General features: G+C 46.8%; 1 protein-coding gene across 2 annotated transcripts in view; it reads right to left on the bottom strand.

The window, feature by feature from the left end:
* Positions 1-4,716, bottom strand: part of angpt1 (angiopoietin 1) — a 47,673-nt gene extending 42,957 nt beyond the window's left edge. For both annotated transcript variants that reach the window (XM_042076815.1, XM_042076816.1), the window contains exon 1: positions 3,513-4,716. In XM_042076815.1, coding sequence (XP_041932749.1) covers positions 3,513-3,953 — 441 coding nt within the window. In that variant the 5' untranslated portion in view covers positions 3,954-4,716. The remainder of the gene's footprint in view (positions 1-3,512) is intronic.
* Between the last annotated feature and the right edge of the window lie 17,696 nt (positions 4,717-22,412).

Here is a 22,412-nt window from a genome sequence, read left to right as displayed (position 1 = left end):
TGTGCACACAGATATCCTTGAACAGGTAATGTTTGAAAGCATACAATTTAAAGATTCACTTTTAGATGTTTGGCTAAGCGTTTTAAACTCTGCCAGTAATGGTTCCTTAAATAGGACAAGCCATTTCTTAAACGTCTCTTTCATTTTGGCACAGCAAAAAGAAGCCAGGGCTAGAATTTGCAGGGGGTACTTAAGTAGGCTGCTTTCCTGAAACAAATGATAAAAGATCAGAGGCAATCCAGCTAAATTCTTCTCTCTTTGCCCTGGCAGCCTCCGTGGTAATCCCTGGACAAACAGAAGCCACCTTTGACTGGTTAAGAATGTTATCTGTGCCTTCTCTCCTCTTCTGAACAGAACAGAATTCCTCCGACTGGACCGCCGGAGTTGGACAAAGCCCTGGGCAAACGGCCCCATATGTCAGAAAGTGTCCCGACACAGCGGTGAGAATGAATGGCCTCTGAGTCAGTGTCTGTCTTCAGTTCAGGGCCTTGGCCAGTGTTATCTGGACATCCGTCTCACACTGCTGGGCAGGGACTAGGTGATTAAGATTGATGGGCATATCTGCTGTCAGATGAAATATGTTAATCGTGTCCTTATGTCTCCCCGCATTAGGCTAGCAGAGAATTAGCATTGTGCGGTTTGAGGCTATTGAGTAAGATGCCTTGCGACTTCCATCCGTTCCTGCTTTAAATCGAGCATTGACTCATTTTGCCTCGTCGCTCAAAGCTTGTTGCCTGTTGCTTTGGTGATTAAATATTTCTCTAGTCGTGCGAGGACAACGCCAGGACCTGACGAGCTGGTGGAGGAATCGCAGGCGGTTTGTCTTCTTTGTTTTGAACTGCTGCGAGATGAGAAATGTTCGAGGTCCATAAAGACGTCCAGTTTGTGGAGCTGAAGAAGGCATTACGACATCGGTGCTGTTGGCAGATGCCTTCACCCCCCCCCCCCCCGTCCGCCTCCTGAGCTCCCCTCTTTTCTTTTCTCTGTGTTTCAAAAGAGGTTCGTCTCAAAGCCTCATTAGGCCAGAACTCAGTCGGCAAATGCCCCAGAGTGCAGTGTGTGTGTGTGTGTGTGCACATGTATGTGTGTGTGTACTGTATGTGTGTGTTTGCTTATGTGTGTTTTTACAGCACTGACGGACAGATGGATTCTACTGAACAGTGTGTGTGTTCGGTCAGGCCTCTCGCTCAACATGCTGGTCCTCCTCACAGAAGATGAAACATTTCATCATCCCTGAAGTACATGGTAAACACTTTGGTGTGAAGAACTAAAACGAAGCTTAAAAAAACGGGGCCTCACAGACCACATCACTAATTCTAGCTGACGTTATGCTTTTAGTGGGCCTTGCTTTATGGGTTCAGATATACAATATGTATTTTAGTTTGCGTTAATGCAGTTTTTATCGGCCAGAAAAATGTTCTCTCAGGATGTTTGAAGCGCTAAGATAAGATACCATGTGAGGCATGTGTGTTAAACTTACTGAACCCGCCATCTCTTTTTCATTCAGATTTGTTCTTTATAATAAGAGTCCTATAGATCACCTTATTTCACAGGGCAATGTTCAAATCAGAAGCACACACAGGCGGCCACTCATATGCACACACACCCACACACAAACAGAGAGAGAGAGGGAGAGGGGCAAAACAGAGAGAGCGAAAAAGAAATAAAGGGTGAGACCTCGTAAGAACATAGTCCAGCACCATATAAGAACATAGTCCAATGTATTTACATGCCAAGCATGAAGAACAGTGAGATAAGTGAGGTAAGGCCAACAGTAAGCTTGACAACAATTGACAATATTGAGGGCAATTCATTTTGGAACACAGAAGTAATCCATCTCACTGGTCATTTACCCTGTTTGTGCCAACTCTGGACAAAAATAAATAGCTGTGATTAAGCAATTAATCACAGAATGGCTACTAGTCCATTTCAGGAAAAAAACCAATAATACAGAGGAACGTAAACATGCAAAGGCTTCAGAGTATTTAATTGAGTTTGTTTAGTACATGTATTCATTTCAGAGATAGGCTTGCCTCTTGGAGACAGCTTGTCGCAAAGCTCAAAAAAGCAGTCTAGTTGCCAAATGCAACGTCCCCTGGATGAAAGCCTTATTAAATCACTTTACATCTTAGATTGTGCTCAATGCATGTTAATTCTCGTTTCTATGGTAAAGCTAAAGAGCCCAAACAGAAGATAAATAGATAGAGATCCATTTATTAGTTGAACATTAACTGATTAAAGGGGGGCTTCTCTTTCAAACTCCCATTATGGGAAAAGCATGGCTTCATGCATCAGGCTGACTGAAGGTCAGCCTCGCTCTGCAGCTAATAAGTCGAACTGTAATTAATTACAGTGAAGTACATTTCGTCGTGGTTGCTTATTTCTGGAATGATTCGAATGTGATTGTCAGCAAACCCAGCTTTGCTCTGAACGTGTTCATTTCTGTCGCAGTGTGAGTGGCCCGTCAGGCCAAGACAAACAGCCTCGACACCCCTTATCACAGCCTCACAGTTTACAGTGCCAACAGCGTCTCCAAAATGAAGCCAGTGGTGCCTGTTCAAACCCCAGCATATTTACATTTTTAACACAATCTGTCTCTCGCACTAAAACATTCAAATCTGCTGACTTCTTGTCCTAAAACTCCAGACATTAAGTCTCTCTTGCTCTCTCTCTCTCTCTCTCCCTCTCCCTCTCTTTCTCCTCTTCATTCTCTCCTGTTTTAGTGGCTAGCCCCACATTAGGGAAGCTGAAGCTCTTCCCCAGCGCTGTCTCGAGGGTATTGCACTTCCTGTCATTAAAGAGACAGCATACTGAAGGGGTCCGGGTGACTGACAAATGGCCACTACTGGGCTCTGCTGTCTAAACCAGACCCCACATCTGTGCACTCGATGAGCTGCACAGAAGCACATATCCCCCTTCCTCTGTTTGCAAGGCATAATGCCGCTATGGCACACGTAAGGATGACTTGTAGAATCGCTGAAGCTGAGAGCAATGAAAGGTCACCAACCCTAATTTAGATGGCAAAGATGTAAGATCCTATCTCAGTGTCAATAATTATCTGGGGTAGAAATGACACATTTTGAAAAGATTTTAAGTAAATATTGTCTAACGAGGCTCTATTATTGTAGGAGTTAACTCTGAAACCCATTTTAGACAACCCGTTGCAACTTTGCAGCGACTCAAAGCTCGGAGGACATAAATTAATCTCTTTAACAACACACAGGCTTCACATAACAAAAACAAAAGCAGTCCCAGGAATCCCATCCTCAAATAAACCAGAATTTTCTATAGACCTCAAGCACACACACACACACACACCGCAAACTCTCTTTATGAACAAGCAATGAAGCTAATCCTCAGGCAAAGACAGCGAAGCGAAACCCAAACCATAATCTCTATTACTCCCCCTTTGCCGTGCCGTAACCGCGTTAATCTCCCTCCGAGATCTGGACTTGCACATATGGGATCCATACGTCCACTCTGTGGCCAGAGTTCCGATAAGTGTCTCTTACCTTCTGCAGCCACTGGGTATAGTTCTCCATGACGTGCTCCAGCTGCTGGATCTTCTGACTGGAGAAGTCCGGCTCTGGTGGCGGTGCGTCCCTCTGCAGGGCATTGGCGTTGTACGCAGGGGTGCCCGCCTTGGCTTCTCGGCACGGGGTGCCCCCGGGGCCCCCCTCGCCCTCGGGCAGGATGAAGGTGTAGGTGCACTGGCCGTGCTGGACACGGTGGTAGCGCCGGCTGCTGCTGCTGCTACCGCTACCCTCCCGCCCACCAGCTGTGCTGCTACTGCTGCTGCTACTGCTGCTGCTGCCACTGCTGCTGCCACCTTTGCCCACCGAGGTCGCAGTGGTGCCATCTGTGCTCCTCTTTTGCTCTGCCACTCCGCAGCTGGCAACCACCAGAAGGGCTGCCAAGGAGAGGAGAGGACACACAAACCTACGCCAAAGCATGTCTGCAACTGACGGGAAGGTTTTTGTAGGAAAAAAAGAAAAACACGAAAGAGAACAAAAAGAGTGAGTTCTCGAGGGTCACTTGAGTGGTGTTCTTGCTGGCGTGACGTTTATGTTATCTTCTGATCTTGTGACGTTTATCTGTTGAAGTAGAGGGTGTCCAGAGTGGTCAGGGTTGAAAATTAGAGGGCCATCAGGTAAGCCCCAGCCGTAGCCTTGGAATGCTGGACGTCCGAGTCCATGTTGGACCTCCTAGGGAGAGAGTGTCTTAAGGGCATCGTTGATCCGTTCATGGACATACAGACACACACACACACACACACACACACACAAACAAACACACTTCCTCTTACATGTACTCACACTCCAACACAAACCTGCTGCTTACAAGACACAGTCCTGCTGCACAGACCTTGCGGCTGGCCTGGAGGACTCTGCGTTTAAAGGTTCCTTTTTTCCCTCTTCCTCGGGAAACAGCGCTGCACGTGTTGCCCAGTGACAGCGTGTGTGCACCATGTGAGGCACCGAGAGCTCTGTGGTGGTGGTGGTGGTGGTGGTTCTCCTAACGCACTGAGCAGGCAACCGGAGTGCACGTAGACAGACAAGAAGTTTGTATTGTCCCGTACAAGAGTGTGAGAGCGTGTGGCGTCAGACCTCCCCTAGTTCCTGTTGTCGTCCTCCTTCTCTCTCTCTCTCTCTCTCTCTCTCTCTGTGTCTTTCGTTTTCCCTCTGACTCCCAGTGAGAGTGAGAGCGAGTGAGTGGGTGAAGAGCTGCTCCAGGCTTCCAGCACACTCTGAGCCTGCCCCTTGCACAGTGACTGCAGAGGAATGTGTGTGTGTGTGTGTGTGTGTGTGTGTGTGTGTGTGTGTGAGAGTGTGTCTGTTTGTGTATGAGAGAGTGAGTGAGCGTGTGTGTGTGTGTGTGTGTGTGTGTGTGTGTGTGTGTGTGTGTGTGTGTGTGTGTGTGTGTGTGTCTGTGTGTGTGTGTCTGTGTGTGTGTGTGTGTGTTAGAGGGAGGCAGCACACAGGGACCCCAGCGTAGAGGATGTGCTCAGCTTGTGAGGATCGTTTTACAGGCTCTCTAACCCCAGGCTTGTGTGGTAGCCCTGTCCCTGTACACTGGGTCTGATCAAGCTGCTCTGACACACACACACACACACACACCCACACACACAAAATAATTATAGACACACATACCCAACATATATTACATTCATAAATGAATAATTACCCACACCATCATGTATGATACGTGTGCTTTTACACATACACACACACACAGAAAAATGCATTCAAACAGAAATGTATGTCTACCCACACACCTACTGGGTCCATTTGTGTATTATATAGCATGAGGCATGAGTGGACAAGCAATGAGTGGAGAAATGCACTTTTGTCTAAAATTGGTGCCCGAGTTTCATCTGAACTCTGAGATCTAAAGCTGCTGGTTACCAAGAAAGTGAGAAAGTTTTCCTCAGGAAAACAAAACAAACAGCCTAAGACAAAATTGTGCTTCAGACAGTCTAGTTGCATCACTGCTGCCGACGGAGTTGATGGAGAGTGTGTTACTGTGTGTGTATGTGTGAGAGTGTCTGTGTGTATTTGTGGGAGGTGTGTGCCTGGCAGGATATTGCGGTGAAAGGCTCGGGGTGATGGGTCAAGTCCCAATTACGGCCACTGCCATGACGTCGTCTAGCCCGGTGAGGCCCTGAACGACCAGATAGGGACCACGTCCACCCAAGCCCACCCCTCCTTTCCCTTGCGGGTCTGCTGATATATGACCTCTAATGGTGGGTGGTGGTGGCTGTGGGTGGACATGGGGGTGGTGCTCGGGTGGGGGTGGAGCTGGTGTGAGAATTAATGGAGAAGGAAACCCGTGATAACAAACCCAAAATAACCCAGGCTACCAAAGACAAAAAGCATGCGCAAACATTTGTCCAAAAGAGCTGGCTCGCTTGTTCAGCGCGTGCTGACGCACTTTCCCAATTCCCCGCCCCACCACCCGTCGCACCACTCGGAGCCAACGAGGACGGCGTCTGTAACGCGGCCATATCCCGCCGTGTAAACACTGATGTGAGGGAATACGCCGTTTGATATTTCGTCATGTGGCGGAATCCTATCTCTCAAGAGTGCGTAATGCATCGAAAAGAACAAAGGGAAACAATCTCGCCTGCCACCACCAATTACTCGGCCGTTCAGCTCTTTGAGATGTTTTGGGAAGACCTACAACTGGAAAGCCTGAGTCAGGGTACAAAACAGATATTTTGATTTTTGTAAAACCCTTTGTAGAGTTTTTTTTTTTTTGTGAGAGTGACTGTGTGAGTTGAGATCTCAGAGACAGACCCCCCCCCCCCCCCACACACACACACACACCCCGCCACACACACATACACACACACATGCTTTTTTTCTCCCTAGCTGGCTATTCTGCAACAGTAGCTGCTCTTAGAGGAGAAATGCCCAAGCTGTTTGTATTTACAGCAACTTAATAGACACACAGTCTCTGATCACAATTCACACAGGAATGTAAACATTTAAAAAGGGGAAGAGTAAAGGCAGGAAAAAAACAGAGGAGAAAGTTTAAAATGTGAAATAAACAAGACACCCTTGAAAAGGGGTCATTTTGCTTTCTAACATACTGTAAGGTCACTACAATTCCTGTCATAAAACATGGTATGGAGACTGTCTTCTTTCAATGAAAACATAAACTTGTCCTACATCTAGCTAGCTCACTGATTGCTTAAGCACGGAGGACTTTATCATCCTTGTCCTAGTTTCCATGTTTACTGACTCACATGGCCTCACAAATAAAAACTCAAATAACAAACTTTAAGCATCAAAAATGGTATTTATATAAAGCATATAGGCAAATGAAAATTCTGTACAGTAAAACTTGCAATCCTTAAACACAAAGAAAAGTCTGGTTGCTATAGGCACAGAGGCAGCCCGCGCTATAGGCCCTTCAGATCTTTACATCTGCTCTATTTACCAGCTCCATTAAAGCTGGACAATTTGAATTAATTACACGCTTGCGTAATCCACTCCTGGCTTAGCTGTTTGCGATACATCGAATGTGTGTGTGTGTGTGTGTGTGTGTGTGTGTGTGTGTGTGTGTGTGTGTGTGTGTGTGTGTTTGTGTGTGTGTGTGCGCATGTGTGTGTGTGTGTGTGTGTGTGTGTGTGTGTGGGAGGGGAGGGGAGGGGAGGGGGGGTTGTTGCAGAACATTTTGAACTATGGGTCGGTCTTTGTCATGGCAATGCTGAACCGGGGCCAGCGTACAATACGGACATTTGCATGGTCAATTTCCAGGCCACAATAACGTCGTTCCGAAGCCCCATTCTCCCATCCAGACCCCCTCCCCAGTCTATCCTTGTCATATTCAGAAATCCCCGCTCCTTTTTTTGCCCCCACGCTCTCCTGGAGGACTGAGAGGGTCCCACAATGGCTCCTTTCACACTTTGTCACCAGGGCGGGTGCTTAACGACTCATTTAGGAGCCTCCCCCAGCAGTGCTGGAAATGCAGGCTTGTGTGTGTATATGTATATGGTGAAGTGGCCATTCAGACTGTGAAAGGTGTCTCATGGCATCCCACGCAAACAAGCCTTTAGAGCGGGAGCCAGGACATGGCGCACAATGGAAGCCCAGGCTGTTCGAGGGTGTTTAAATAGACACCCAGGGCTATAGGCGCGAGCAAAGAGTGAAAGAGACTGAAAGGGAGAAAAAGACGGAGAAAGAGTGAGAAAGGGAGAGTTTGCTAGAGCAAGATAGAGAAAGAGAGAGAGAGAGAGAGAGAGAGAGAGAGACTTGTCATGGGTTTGGGTACATACCACTGATAACGTATTCCTGGATAAGAACAGAAAACGGAGCGAGTGAAGGAGCGAGAGAGGGAGCGATGGAAAAGGGAGAGAGAGAAAGAGAGAGAGAGAGAGAGACATGTTTAGTCTGCGTCCTAGCACCTTGGACTAATTCCTGTGGCGGATGCCTTGATTGATTCTTTAAACAGTGCGGCGTGGCACATGCCTGCAGGGCTGATGTCATGTTGGAGCTGGGCGGTGGGAGAATGACACCCGGAGCCATTAGGCTGAGCCGCGCTGCCATTCCTAGTTATCCCCTCCCCGTCTTCGGGCGTGTGGGCGAACTCAACACCGGGGAGAGAGGGTCTGTCCCCTGTCAAAGCAACCACCTCACCAACACCCCGAACCCCCACACCCACCCCTCCACTACCCAAATCCTCCCCTCCATCCTTCCCCAAACACTCCCTCCCTCCCTCCATCCATCCCGTCCCAGTGACTTCTCCCGAGATGGCAAAGTTCAGGTCAAGTTTACAGAAAGGTAAGCGAGTTCCTGTCCATCAGTAGTTTTGATTAAAGTGCAACTCACCCCCCCCCCCCCCCCCCACCACACCATCACCACTCCCCTTCAAACTGACTCAACCTCCCAGATGTGTCAACGTCACCAGTAGGAGCGCCAAGAAGAGGGGGGAGAAATCACCGCCAGATGACCGAGAAACCTTTTCGAGTTTGTTGCCTCAACTGATAAGGTCAGGTTGTGGCAAAAGGACATTGACATCATAGTTAATAAGACATTATTGAGATCTATTATTGAGTGATGAATAAAACCCATTAAGAATGTACTTTAATATTGATTTCAGTTCCACAGAACAGACATTAGCTAGCAAGAGGGCTTATTTCTGTTTTAGCACCTGTTATATTGTGCACAATATCATTATGCACTTGTTACTGGCAAATGAATTCATGCCCTTATGAGTGATTTCAAGCTGTAAACTCCATTAATGAGACCTGAAAATGCCATACGTACATGATGACTAAACGCTAATGTTTTCAGTGTGCTGAATCATAACATTGGCTAAGTGTGTCGTGATAGTATTTCTTAAATCCTAACCACAGCATTGGAGCACTGACTATATCATTAGTCACAGGATTACCTGAACATCATTCTAATAAAGTTTGTCACAGAGCAGTTTACATTGTGAAATGTGAGGCATGCTTTAATGTGTAATCAACAGCTGTGTATGCATACAAAATGAATTCAATCTCCGCCAGCTGTGAAGAGGCAAATGAATACAAATTAAGATAAATGAAATTAGAACAGGCCTACAGAAGGATTGTGTTCTGGGTCACAAGATTCACCATTCACTCACATGTAAGCATATGCGCCAACAAATACAGTACATACACGCACACACACACAAACAAAACACATACATGACCCCATGCACATGTACTCATAGAAAGAAACACACACACACAGACAGACACTCCTTTCCTTCAGAAGTCTGGTGCATGTAGCATTCTGGTGAGATGACGGCGTCCCAGGTGTTCCACTGATGTCAGCACAATCAGCGCTCTCTCTCTGAGCTAACGGGCTGTTCAAAGCGCACTTGTTTGAGGCTCGCCCCGCCGTTAGCCGGCCCTAATCTGTGTTATCAGGGCCTGGTCCGCAAATAAGTGCTTAGAGCTGGAAGTTCGAGCTCTTATCTCCACACACTGTGGGAGGAGGTACCTCTTCACAAGGGTGTTTACAGAAGACCTGGCAACATAGACTACCTCATCCTTCCCCCACTGTCCTCCCAGGTCAGTATACAGTACACACACACACACACACACACACACACACACACACACACACACACACACACACACACACACGCACATAGATGCAGCACACATGCAATGTAACACACATACACACACACTCCCAGAGACAAACCAGGACAGACACACCCAATGACATCAAGTCAAATTTCACCAGGAACGTTAAACCGAACCACTTAATGAGCCAGAATTCCTTAAAGTCAATTCCATGGCACCCACCCTCCCAAAAAAAAAAAAAAAAATGCCGAAGAGAGTAGCACAGAATGTGCTGAGCCAAGCAGCCCACCTCACACACCGACCACAGTGCCGAGGCTTTTCTCCCGAGCCCATTCAATCTCGTTTTTTTTCCCTCCTCCATTTAGTTATTTACAACATCCTGGGTAACAAAAGGCTGTCTGCAGTGGTCTGTGTGCTCTTGCAAAACAGCGTTCGCTGCCCCCAAAACGCTCACCTCACCCGCTCCCACTGATTACACACGCACTCCACAGCCAAGGGGTGGGGGTGAGGGGGTGGGGGGTGGGGGGTGAGGGGGTGGAGGATTGGGGGGCATTCATCTAGGGAGGAGATCTCAGCCTGCGATACCCAGTGGAGGAGTGCTGTGGCTGCTTCCCACATCATTACGAGCATGGCAACCTTATCCGCAGCCAGGGGAAGACTGATGGAGCAATCGCAGGGAACATTAAATAAACGAGTAAATAACGAAATAAATAAGCGTGCGAACGAATAAGTAAGTAATACTGTTAGCGACCAAGCAAATAAATAAATAAATAAATAAATAAATATACAACATCCTAGACGCCAGAATCCCCCCACCCTCCACCGTCCCAGTTTTATAGCGGCTTGGACCACCGTTTGACACAAGTCATGATACACGAGCCTACAAAAAAATCTCCCTGATTGAGGCCTTCACTAATTGTTACTCTATGAGCATAGCTTGGCTCGCGCCACATATGAAATGGATGTAGCACTCCCCCGATATCCTCTTACTCTCCTCATTTTCTCCCATTTGGCAAGCTGGATTGCTCTCCGCGGGCCAGAGAACCGCGCCGCACCACGCGGCCATTTGTCTCGTTGCATTTTCCGTCTCACCTTTAATGGTGCCTGTCACCATCGCACGGGAAGCAGGGGGGGGGGGGGGGGGGTGTCTAGTGACATCATCCAGTCATCATTTACCCTCTTTTTGGGCTAACAAACTATGAAGTCAGCAACACATATTGCATGGGCGCTAGAGAGAAAGCAGACTCGCGATGACTTCAGGCGTATGCTTTGTGAGGAGACGGGGCAGCGTTCATTGTCCAATGGCTCCCAGCCCTTTGCATGGTTAATCCAGAAGATATTACTCATCCACGCCGGCACGTTCCCAATCAGATATAGTACAGTTTGAATGCAAAGATATGCAAGTTTTAACAGGAGACAGTTGAGAAGGGTTTATGCAATTCCCAACCTGTCAAATCAGACTGTCCATAAGATGCACTGTACTTGTTTATTCTGTCTGACTCAAGGCACTCTACATTTGCTTATATATTCATATGCTCACACATACACACATACTGTACTGGAGGCACACCCAGCCTGCTGAAACAGAACACACACACACACACACACACACATACAAACACAGAGGAATGTAAACGAGGCCATTTGCCATCTTCTGGCTTTCAAAGATGGATAATGTGTGCTGAAGGGGTCCACAAACAGCCATCCACAGAGGGAGGCACCCCCACCCATCCCTTCCCCTGCCGTCTCCTGGGAGATGAGCGATGGACCCCTTCACCTGCCTGATAAGGCCCTTAAACAAGGCTACGCCTGTCTCCTCACAGCATTGCGGTGGGCCACCATTCCAAAACCTCTCCTCCGGGATGTTTTTCTACATGTCTTCCTGGACTTGTGGCGTGAGGACGTTACCCAGAACCAGGGATTTTAGTCGATTCTGTCACTATGGTAATCCCTTAATGGTCCAGATACTACTCGGGGAGTTTCGGAAAAATGCACACTATTTACATGGTGGGTCAGCTGCTGTATGCTGTCAGTCTGCCTCGGGGTGGAGGCGGTGGTGGTGCTCCAACAGAGTGGAATGGGACAGCTGGTCATTGTAACCGTGCCTTCATAGCGAGTTGGGCAACACACAAGTCCGAGCTGCGGAACATGCTGTTCAGATGAATAATATGTTACAAATCCCGCATTAAGCGCATTCATCTGTCATACTTACTTTTGTGAATATATACAAGTTGATTTACAATGTACACACAGACGATTTACTGTTAACAAGACATGCGGGCAATGATAGTGTTTCATTTTTTCCCCACTCACATCTGGGTGATGATTGAGTTGGTTCAGAGTAAAGGTTCTAAAGTTCTTTTCATAAATAATATTTAAATAAATAATATGGTAAACATTTCCAAAAACAACAATTTAACCAATTATTGTTTTTGAACCAATTTAACAATGAAGGGATCATTTGCAATAATAACAATGTCCAAGACGGATGTTTAGAATGTAGTAAGACGTATGCGCACACCTAAACCTACTGGAATATGTCATGTTTTCTAAACTGCAAACCTAAATATTTGCTTCTGTTGAAGACAGGCCTTTCTCCATACAGTTACGGCCGTGTGCACATGTGGTAGATCTTATGAAACCTATCCTGGCCCTTTCATGTGCACAGACCCTAACGGAGCAAAGATGAAACATTTATGAATTCTATATCCACTTACATGCACATATGATATGCTCCAACATGTGGAGAGAGCAGGAAGCGTGGTGCGCACTGTTTGAAGAACGGTAAGCTGTCTGACTTTGAAGTGGTTCACCACGAGTGCACGGCCAAAGGAAATACCACAGAGCAAAGCATGAGCTGGAAATGTCACCAAAGAAACACATCTGACCTTGTTAGTTAATGCGTTTTTTTCCCCCCTCTACAGTGCTATGTATGAGCTGTCTAAAAGGACTCTGAAGGGTCTCTCCGAAGCATAGTGACTGCTGATGGTCTGACACTTGGATCCCTCTCTGATGAAAACCTTTCATGGTCACGACTAATGTATTGCATCGGGATAGCAGAGATGACAAATGGTATAAAAATATAACGGTGATTTATCCACGGGGGCAGGTGTAACAGGTAATAAAGCTCCTCAGCTTCTGGCACAGGCAACCGTGCGGAGCGAGAGGTATGTTTTTGTTGTTTACAGTGGTTAACTTGCTAGAGTCGCTAAAAACAACACAGTGTAATCAGCTTAGTTTTGGACCGATCTCTGTCAGAGATTAACAGCCAGAGTTATCTTTGGCACCATCACTGGGCGCCTCCATTCATTTCTCTCCGTATTAAAATGCAAGGGTTATCTGTGGTGTGACAAGACATTTTGGGCTTGAAATAACATGGCTAGAGCAATTCGAGTCCTCGGAGCAGTTCGAGGAAGAGGTATTGCACATCATTGACGCTCTGTTTCGGTGTTATGACATGTTGTGCCGCGCGGCAGGTTCTATTGTGCATTCTTTCGGTAACTTTCCCTGATTCGATTGCTTTTGCTTGTATTTTCCGACTCCCCTCACCCGATGGACGACCCGCCATGTCGGAGGCGAACCCAAGCGTTTCGTGAATCGGAGTCGTTAGGGTTGCGGCGTGTTTTTGCCAGCAGCAATGTTCTCTCTGCCTGTTTTTCATACAGGTTCGAACAAGAGGGATGAGAAGCTAAGGTTAGCTCAGCCAACATCTCTTAATATCAATAACCTTCTGACCTGCAGTCGGACTAAAAGGACATGGGCGAATGCTAATAAAAGTATCCCTATATCAGGAGTGGCGATGGAATGATGCCAGATTATGAATAATCGGTCAGGGAAGGATGAAATTACGACCAGATCCAGTGTATATTGCCCAGACCACATGAGTTCGACAAGCCCCAAAAGGTGAAAGCCCAAATCGCAGCGTGAAAGTGCATATTTTAAAACAATGATGGGAAAGGGATTGCGCAGTAAGACACGAGTCATAATTTCACAGTGTTCAGCGAAAGTGCACAAAGAGTTATAGTGGTGGGCCACCCATTGAAAACGCCACTGGTAATGACTTAGTGATTGGCTCGCAAAAACCTGGGGACACGCCAGTATTGGACAGCTATCAAGCCCACAGGGAATAGGAGCTGTTCATCAAAAATGACATATTTGTGTGATTGAGAGCCCAAGCACTTGACAGAATCTCCATACACGCTAATAAAACTTGCTGCCTCAAATCCCGATGAGTTCTCCCCCTTCGTTCCTGGTCAAAGGGCATAGGGGCCCTTAATGGTGTGTTATATCAAAGTGAGGGTAATTAAATCACAATATATACAATATATATAATAAATATATACAATATATATAATACAAAAAGAAAGTGAGAGAAAGACAGCAAGTTCTGAAAAGATGCCCTCTTGTCGAGGTTAACATGGCTGTCTTATTATAACAGACATTTATGGACCTCGACTAAGATGACAGAAGGAGAGGGAGGGGGGACTGGAGCCCAAGCATATTGTGAGTATTTCCACACTGAGCAAAGCAGTGCTTAAAGGAGGAAAAATGTTCAGGAAAGGGAAAAAAAGTACATGGAAATGATCTGTAAAGGATCATTGCGTCAGCCTCTGGCGACATGCGCTTTTTCGAACCACCTCGAAAATCCAATGAGGTCAGAACCCTGAGTGACAAGGCTTTCGTTCGGGGCCTTTTAAACACCTATAGGCAAGTCCAGCCATTTAGCTCCCCCCTCACCCTCGTCGGATCCATCAAAATGTGTGCGGTGCAGCGGCCTGACGTGTCTCGTCCGAAAGTGTGCTGGCTGCTCGGGGATTGGAGAAGGGTGCACATCCGCCAAGGTTTGCCAAAAACACTCAGCCCCAGCGCAATGCAGACCTGGCCTTTGTGGCCTTGCAAATCCCACCATGCCGTGATGGCTGAGAAAAGGAAGTACTTTCAGGAATGATTCTTATACCATTCACTCATCTAACGAAGAGGAGGACCCACTATCGAGGAAGTAATCAGAGAACTTTTTATTACCTTTGTGTAGGAAATTCCTCTGTATGAAAGACCATTTCTTGAAATAATGCAAACCAGTTATAGAGAAATATTGTTTTATACTGTCGACTACAAAACTGACATGCCTTTAAAATTGAAATAGACATGAGACTCTGGTTTAGGCTTTAAGCCTCTTGGAATCTTAAGGGTCATTCTTAGGCACGATTCAAATTCATTTAAACTGTGTCTCCTGGATATGTGTTTGTCTACGATTATTTAACCATATATGTCATAAGAGCCCCTGCACATGTCACACGTCAAAGTCAGTATTATCGTGTAAAAATAAATACAAACTAATTTGGTGACAACTGAATGAAAGTGTCTACACATGGTCGGTGACCTCAGGGTCCTGGTGTTTGACCATGTTGCCGATTGCGCAGGTTCTATTTGTTGATCTTAGTTTTCTAACAGTTTACAGAGCTGGAGGGCTGCTCTGGGTATGCATTTCCCAGTTGTCACAGATCGGCAAAGCTACAGACCAGCTACCTCTTCGTGGTGAGTTGGTCAATTCCTCCAAGGTCTCTTCCCTGACAATGGTCCAGACAGAGAGTGGCTCACAGATGGAAATGATGTTCATCAGAATTGTCTTGCAAGCAGTTTCATTTTACACCGTATAATTTATTTCCAGGAATGTTGGGGATATATATTCAGATGAATCTGGTGCCGTTTTGTGCCTGTCAAATTTGCATTTTCACGGATTTGGCAGGGGGCCATTCTTTTGGGCTGAATATGTTGATCTACGTATTTTCTGAGGGAAATTCGATGATTGAGAGGAAAATTTGTGTGGGCTTACATTTTGTCTCATTTCATGGTCTCTCTTAGGGATCATTGGCATGGAAAATCGCTTGTTGAGCATTGAGACATACACACACACACACAAATGTACAAATGCATAGCAGTAAAAGCATTAGGATGAATAAACACATGGTATTTTGCGTTGGCCAAAAATGAAGTACCTGAGTGAATGCCATACCATGACAAACCTGCTCCCTTACACTTGTCATGGTCGTTCAGCCAAACGCTACAGTGCTTTTCAGAATGACTCAGAGCTAAGCCATCTATAAAATGATGATGTCAGGTCATGACAAAATTCATTCATGCTATGAATAATATGATAGTTGATACCTTGTAATATGCATACATTGACATGCAAATTATGGATCTCTTTTTGATAAAATGTGGACATCCTACACAAACAACATGACGTCATCATCAATGGGTGATAAATGACTACTCCTGCTATTATTATCTTTAATGTTACTTTTGCGTTGGTATGATCTCTTTGAATGGTCTTTGAAGACCGAACACACTCAAAGCCTTTTGGAATGTCAAAAACGCCCAGCAGACATTCTCTCACCCTCTCTGCCAACTTCTGCTCCTCTGCGGGGCAAAGAGGTCACAGGGCGAAACGGAGTGGAGGTGATGGTGGTGCACATTCTGAGGGCCCTGACCAAACAACCCGTGCTATTTGTCTTGTCTGGCTCTTAAAATATTTGCGCACATTGTCGCTGACCACGGTCCGAGGTTCGTTTTTATGGGCCTCATTAAATGCAGCTGAGAACATAACATCATACAGAGATGCATGGCGTAACAAACTAGGTCAATGCACTTGAACTTACTTATCGTAACTCTTTCTAATGAGGTGGCAGAGCCAGAATCGACTTCTTAAATATTCAGACGCGCTCTGCAATTTTTTTTGGAGCCTCTGTATGAGCCGCACCGCAGTATGAAAGTCAACACAGATGAGGCTCGTATATCTTCCTCTCTCCAACCCTCTTGTCCATCACCTCCCATCTCCCCATCTAAGTTGTTTCATTCCCCTCTGGACCAGGGCCTAGTCATGTCCAATTCACGCTGATCGGAACGTGGACATATTTTGTTCTTTTTCCTCTTCCCCTTGCACACACTCCCCTCCTGCTGTCTTTTTGAAGGAGATCTCCTCTCCTAAGCACCTTCATATGTTTGCCGGCCGCGGCCAAGAAAGCTCTCAACACATGGAGCGCGGCCCAGAGCGATGTGCTTCCCCAGGACCGACCCCGGCACAGGGGGCCTTCTGTCGGTGCCACTTTGGGAGGGTGAGCACCTCGGGCGGGGGCCTCTGGGTGTGGGTCTCCCACAGCGTGGAGGGAAAGGTCAGGGAAGATGGACCGAGAGCCGCAGAGCCACACCTGACCCATGGAGATGGGGCTGAATCAGGGCCCAGGACTAGGGGCTCTAATCCCAAGATGATGGGATCATGATGTGTGGTGCTGATGAAGGTAGACAAGGCGTGCTCACCCTCCCATCTTGTCCTATCCCATGTCTCTGACCTCCTCTCTTTCTCTCTCGCTCTCTATCTCTGTGTCTGTCTATCTCTTATTGTTCTACGTTTTACCACACCCCAAGGCCAGTGCATTTTGGGGGAAAAAGGGAATATGGCGAAACGTCTTAGCAATGCCACACTGGACACAGGACATCACTAGACATGATAAATCACCCGTTTGTCTGGCGTACCCCGAAGACGTGCTTTTTATTATGGCAATAAAGGGACTCTTTGGGGGATTGCGGCTTTAAATAACAATAAATCCAGCTGAGAACAGACTGTCAGCGAGGGCTAAAACAGGCCTAATGACTCCCCCCCTGGACGTGTAACTGCAGTGACATTCCAGCCCACGGGAAAGGAGATTCACGACAGATATGACCACTGACAGCATCTCTGACCCTGGATATACACATTATATATGCAGAAATCCACAATTGCTTGGCACTATGCATGCAAATCTAAATGCACGAAGGCGAAAATACACACCACATTAGCCAACAGCCTGCCGTTACAGTTTTATTTGGTAAGTAATACAATCTCCCTCCTGTGGCTATATTTGCAAATGCATTGTCACAGGGTCAACTAGGCTGTTGTTAAAGGTTCAGTCGTAGTACAGTATCCCATTGTTTGTAAGGCACAAACTCTTGATAACCCATTCGGTCTTAAGAGATTTATAGCTGCATGTTGCAACCCCTATTTCACACTTGGATGTGCTGACAGCTTGTGTGGAGATGGCTTCCTGAGTGTTCACTGCTAAAGGTCAGGGTATATCGCACGTATTTTAGATTACAATGAACGTATAGGTTAGCTCCACATACAGAAAAAGTACATGACCACGTGCGTTAACATAAACTAAAATAATCTCTGCTACCAGAGCCAGTCAAGAAGAATGACTTATTTTCATCTCCAGAGCAATGCAAGACGTCAGTGTAATGCATGTTGGCAGAATCAAGGGTTAAAGCCCATTCACCCTCCCATCTAACAGCCCCCTCCCCCCCCCCCCCCCATTACAAAACGACCCCTAATCAATACCCTCTCCATATCAATTTCGTCCCGTCTTTCAGATTTTAATCGGCTACCGCTGGACGAAGCCGCGCCAAGTCTCCTGTTTTCGGTGGGCCTTAAGTGAAAGCAGCGCGCGGCCGGATGAAGTCAGCGCGCTGATCAAAAACGCCGTCTCGCTGACTCGGCGGCCCTGATGTCACCACGCTGGCCAGAGGCACGGCGGCCCCGAAAGGTTAAGGGCAAACAGATAAGGTGAAGCGCAGAGATGCAGGACCCAGTGTGTGGAGGGTGGCCAAGGGCCATGAGCTCCTATTAATAACACTGACAACTAGATTACCAGCTGTGTGTGTGTGTGTGTGTGTGTGTGTGTGTGTGTAAGAGAGAGAGAGAGAAAGAGTGTGTGTGGTTTAAAGAGAAAAAGTGTGTGCATCTGTGTGTGTGTTGGAGAGAGACAAAGAGTAATAATGCACTTTGTGCATTGCGTATGTGTGAGTGTGTTTGTGTGTGTGTGTGTGTAGGTGTGTGTGTTTGTTTGAGTGTGTGTGTGTGTGTGTGTTTGTATGTGTATCAATCGGGGACAAGAAGAGGTTACACTGCATATCTAAGCCAGGTGTGTGTCAAGCATGTGTGTGTCCCAACCATCTGTGTTTTTTGGAGGGGGTGACTGATGGGGCTTGTGGTGTGCATTATGTAACTGGGGGGGGGGGGGGGGGGGGAGGGTCACTCCGATCCCCTCTCTCTCTTTTTCCTAAAAAGGACAAGTTCACAGAGAGGCAGAAGGAGAGGGAAAGGACTCGCAAAAGCCCAGCAGATTAGAGAGATTGAGAGTTTGCATTGAAGCCGCGCTGCTGGGGGTATTGGACTGACAGTAACACAAAAGGCGAAAAAGGGGGCTGTTTGCGTGGGGGGGCGTTGGCCCCCGAGGAAGGATGTTTAGCCACGGCTGTGTTGTTTAGGGTCACGAGGCTCTCCGCTCTCTCACCCACTTGGCAGCGGACCCCTAGCTCCTCGGCTAACTAGCATTAGACACACACACACACACACACACACACACACACACACACACAGAAAGTGCAACTCTAGAGGAGGCCTGTTGAATGGGCATTCAGGCTCCGGTCGCTAGCGCATTCACTCTAACGGGACCTGAGAGTGCAGGGATAAATGGGCTGTCACACCGTCACAATGGCGCTGCTGGGCAGATGAAAGAGTGCACCGGAACCTCCCCGCGACAGGCCTTTGCTCGCCATGCGGTGATAATTAGCCAGACTGGTGCGGACCGCGCTGCGTCTTACTAAAGGGTAGCCGTGTGTGTGTCTGGAACTCTCATGCTGCACACGAGGATGCTAAATGGGTTAACGTAGCATTCGCCAACAACATGGTTTTATCCTTGCGATGGAAGTCCAAAACACACCACATTTGCAATTTAATGTACAAACCACAAGTCAACCATAATGCAGATTAATGCAAATAGGAAGCAACAGTTGTTGACCATACATAAAGAATGTAGTCTATTTTCAGCACAAGATGGATGATGTGATATTGTTTACTTGGCTCAGAACATGACAAAATGTCAGAATTACTATTCCCCTAGAACTTCGGTCAAAGGGGCTAAAAGCATCCTTTCCTCCTTGGGAAACTATAGAAAATATAATATATTCTCAGGTTTACTTCAGAATGATTTAAATGGTAGAGTTTATCAAACAATACTTACAATACAGTATAATAACTTTTTAACAACCAGGCTACTGCCAAGGCCATTTTGAAATACAGCACACTATGTGGTGAATGGCCAGTTCTCCCTATAGATACACATACATGGCAGTGAGCCCATACAGGCATACCCATAGGGTAGGCTAATTTAAAGACCAGATAGAAGGAAGAGTTGGCCTCTGTATGAGAGGCGCTCGCTTTGAAGTCCATGTCATCGAGGTGCAGGGAGACAGGGCCCACACCACCCGCAGTCCCAAAGGTTAATTCCATAATGGAAGGAACGCTCGTTTAATTGTAAGTGTCTCATATCGGCCTTGAGGTGTTGGATGAAAGGCCCGCCCTTCTACCACACTCCCTCATGCCATCACTCCCTCCCTGCTCTCTTTCTCTCTCTCTATCTCTCTATTTATCTCTCTCTCATTTGGCACCAGCAGCCATTTTGCACCCTATTTTTAACCCCTAGCAGCTGTGTATAGCACACACAGGATCCTTTTCCTATTTTTTTTTCTCACAGGTTGGATACTCCAGGTGCCAGGCCCTCACTGACTTTAATCCCGAGCCCCTGCACAAAATTATTTTCAAATATTGATACAGGCGAGACGTGATGCCTAATACATCACATGGGCGTCTGCCCTATCCTTTCCCCCTCCATTCCAAGCGATCTGTGATTACGCCCATGGGATTTCCTCCATTTTATATTGGCCATAAAAAAGTAATTGCAGCCGCTAAATCTGGGCGTGAGGTGTTATGGCGTGCGTGTGCTCACTCACTCGCCCGCTCCTCTCTCTTTTGCTTTTTCTCTCTCTACACACATTTTACACAATTTATGGCAATTAATATGCGCAGAGTGCTAGTGTTAACAGAGCCCCTGCACTGGACTAACACTAGCAAATCCAGGAAATGAGATGTCTTCATTTATCTATAATTATGCAGGCTTGTCCACAGCTGCAGTATATTAGGGTTTAATTCATTCAGGGGTCTTCCAGACCATGCTCGGCCAGCCTGGGGTCTCCCCGTCCACCTTGCGCCACAGCAGGCCATGGTTACCGCATGTTTGTTTTGGCGCTAAGGTGCACACGACAGTCTCCAAAACATCCTTAATAAGTGCAGGGAGTGCCTGAGTGTCCACCAATTGCATGTGTGTGTACGTGTGCGTGCTGAAGCATGACTGAAGGACAGGTACTTCAGAAATGAAACCCAGCCTGGCTGGAAAATATTCTGGAATATTTTCCATATATATATGTATATATATTCATTCTGGAATAGCATCATCATCATCAGAGGGGAAGCACATTTGGACGCATGTAAACTCCTTAGTGTCACCCCCCCCCCCCACCAACCTCCAAATGCTGCCAATCGTCCCCCTTTCCCCCCTTCCCCCTCACATACTTTAAGCTTGCCGATGCCAGACATGGAGAGAGCTAGCAGTGGCCCAGGCCCGGTCGAGAGATGGCATCTGTACTGAGAGACACTATATTTTTCATGCGCGGGGCGTGAATGGGCCCATTGTGCGGCCCGCGAGCCGTAACCTGTGCTCTGTGAAGTGTCAGCCAAGTGTTACTCATGCTGTTATCTGAAAAACTGACAGAAATGGGTTCCAGACTCAGGGCCCCCAGAATGCTTCGCCTGAGCAATGCAGAGGTGATTTGTGAACACGTGCGACCGTTAAGAGGCTCGTATATTAACAGGCAATACAGCGTTTTTATTTTTTAGTAATTCGCTCTTCCACCACCACCCCCAACCCCCATCCCACCCCATGCCTTCTCTTCATTTGCATTATTCGATGTGTCAGCGTTGAGAGAAAAAGGCTCCTTATGTTAAACCCGTGAGGACCATGCACATGTTTGAATAAGAGTGGCGGAAATGGTCCATGTGTCCCCATGCATTACTTACGATGAGGTGCTGCGTCACGGTTGATCGATGGGATTTGCCTAGATGGGCCACTAGGCACCCATTACAATTTCCTACTTAACATTCAGTTTCCCTTGACCTATATAAACCTATGTGACTGCCTGTACAAGAAATATTCGAGGCACAGTGCGTATGTTCGTGGCGGCTTCTATCGTGGGTAACACTGGTAAGGCTCTCGTCTGAGCTGTGGGTCACCGCTCGCTTTAAGTGCGGGCAAGTCGGCAACGTTTGAGAGAAACCCTCTGGGACTTATTATGGCACTATCTGAGACAGCGCTTGCTTTGAGCAAAGACACTCCATCTCAATTACGCAGCCCGAGGAATGCTTATCATCATGAAAATTAGGGTATCTGTTCCCATGGGACTATTTGCACACTCACTCTCGAGTGGGCTATGTGTCAGAGAACGAGAGAGAGAGAGAGAGAGAGAGAGAGAGAGAGTGTGTGTGTGTGTGTGTGGGGGGGGGGGTAAGAGCAAGTTAGGGAGAACATGTTTGTATAGTTACAATATTCCCATCAGTCTAAAAAAACAGAGCTAAACGATCCAAGCCTTTACAAGGGTTCTTTAACCCTTTCTCTCTCTCTATCCTTCTTTCTTTATTTCTTTATTTCTTTCTCTTCCTTTCTTTCTTTCTCTGTCCCACTTATAAATGCAGACAAACACACATAAACACACATCAGAGCAATGAATGTGATTATTGTCTCACACTCAAGTTTTCCTTTCCCCAACTTTAGCTGTAGTCTATTAGCAGCAAAGCAGAGCTTCTTCACTGCCATCTGGCACCACGTCCTCCAATCCTCCTCGGGTGATTGACAGGAATGTGACAGTCAACGGAAAGGGTTCAGAGGTTCATCTTGACTGGGCTACGACACCACTTCAA

Source organism: Alosa sapidissima, chromosome 21 (genome assembly GCF_018492685.1).
Source record: "Alosa sapidissima isolate fAloSap1 chromosome 21, fAloSap1.pri, whole genome shotgun sequence".
NCBI lineage: Eukaryota > Metazoa > Chordata > Actinopteri > Clupeiformes > Clupeidae > Alosa > Alosa sapidissima.
This window is presented reverse-complemented; position numbering and strand designations above follow the sequence as displayed.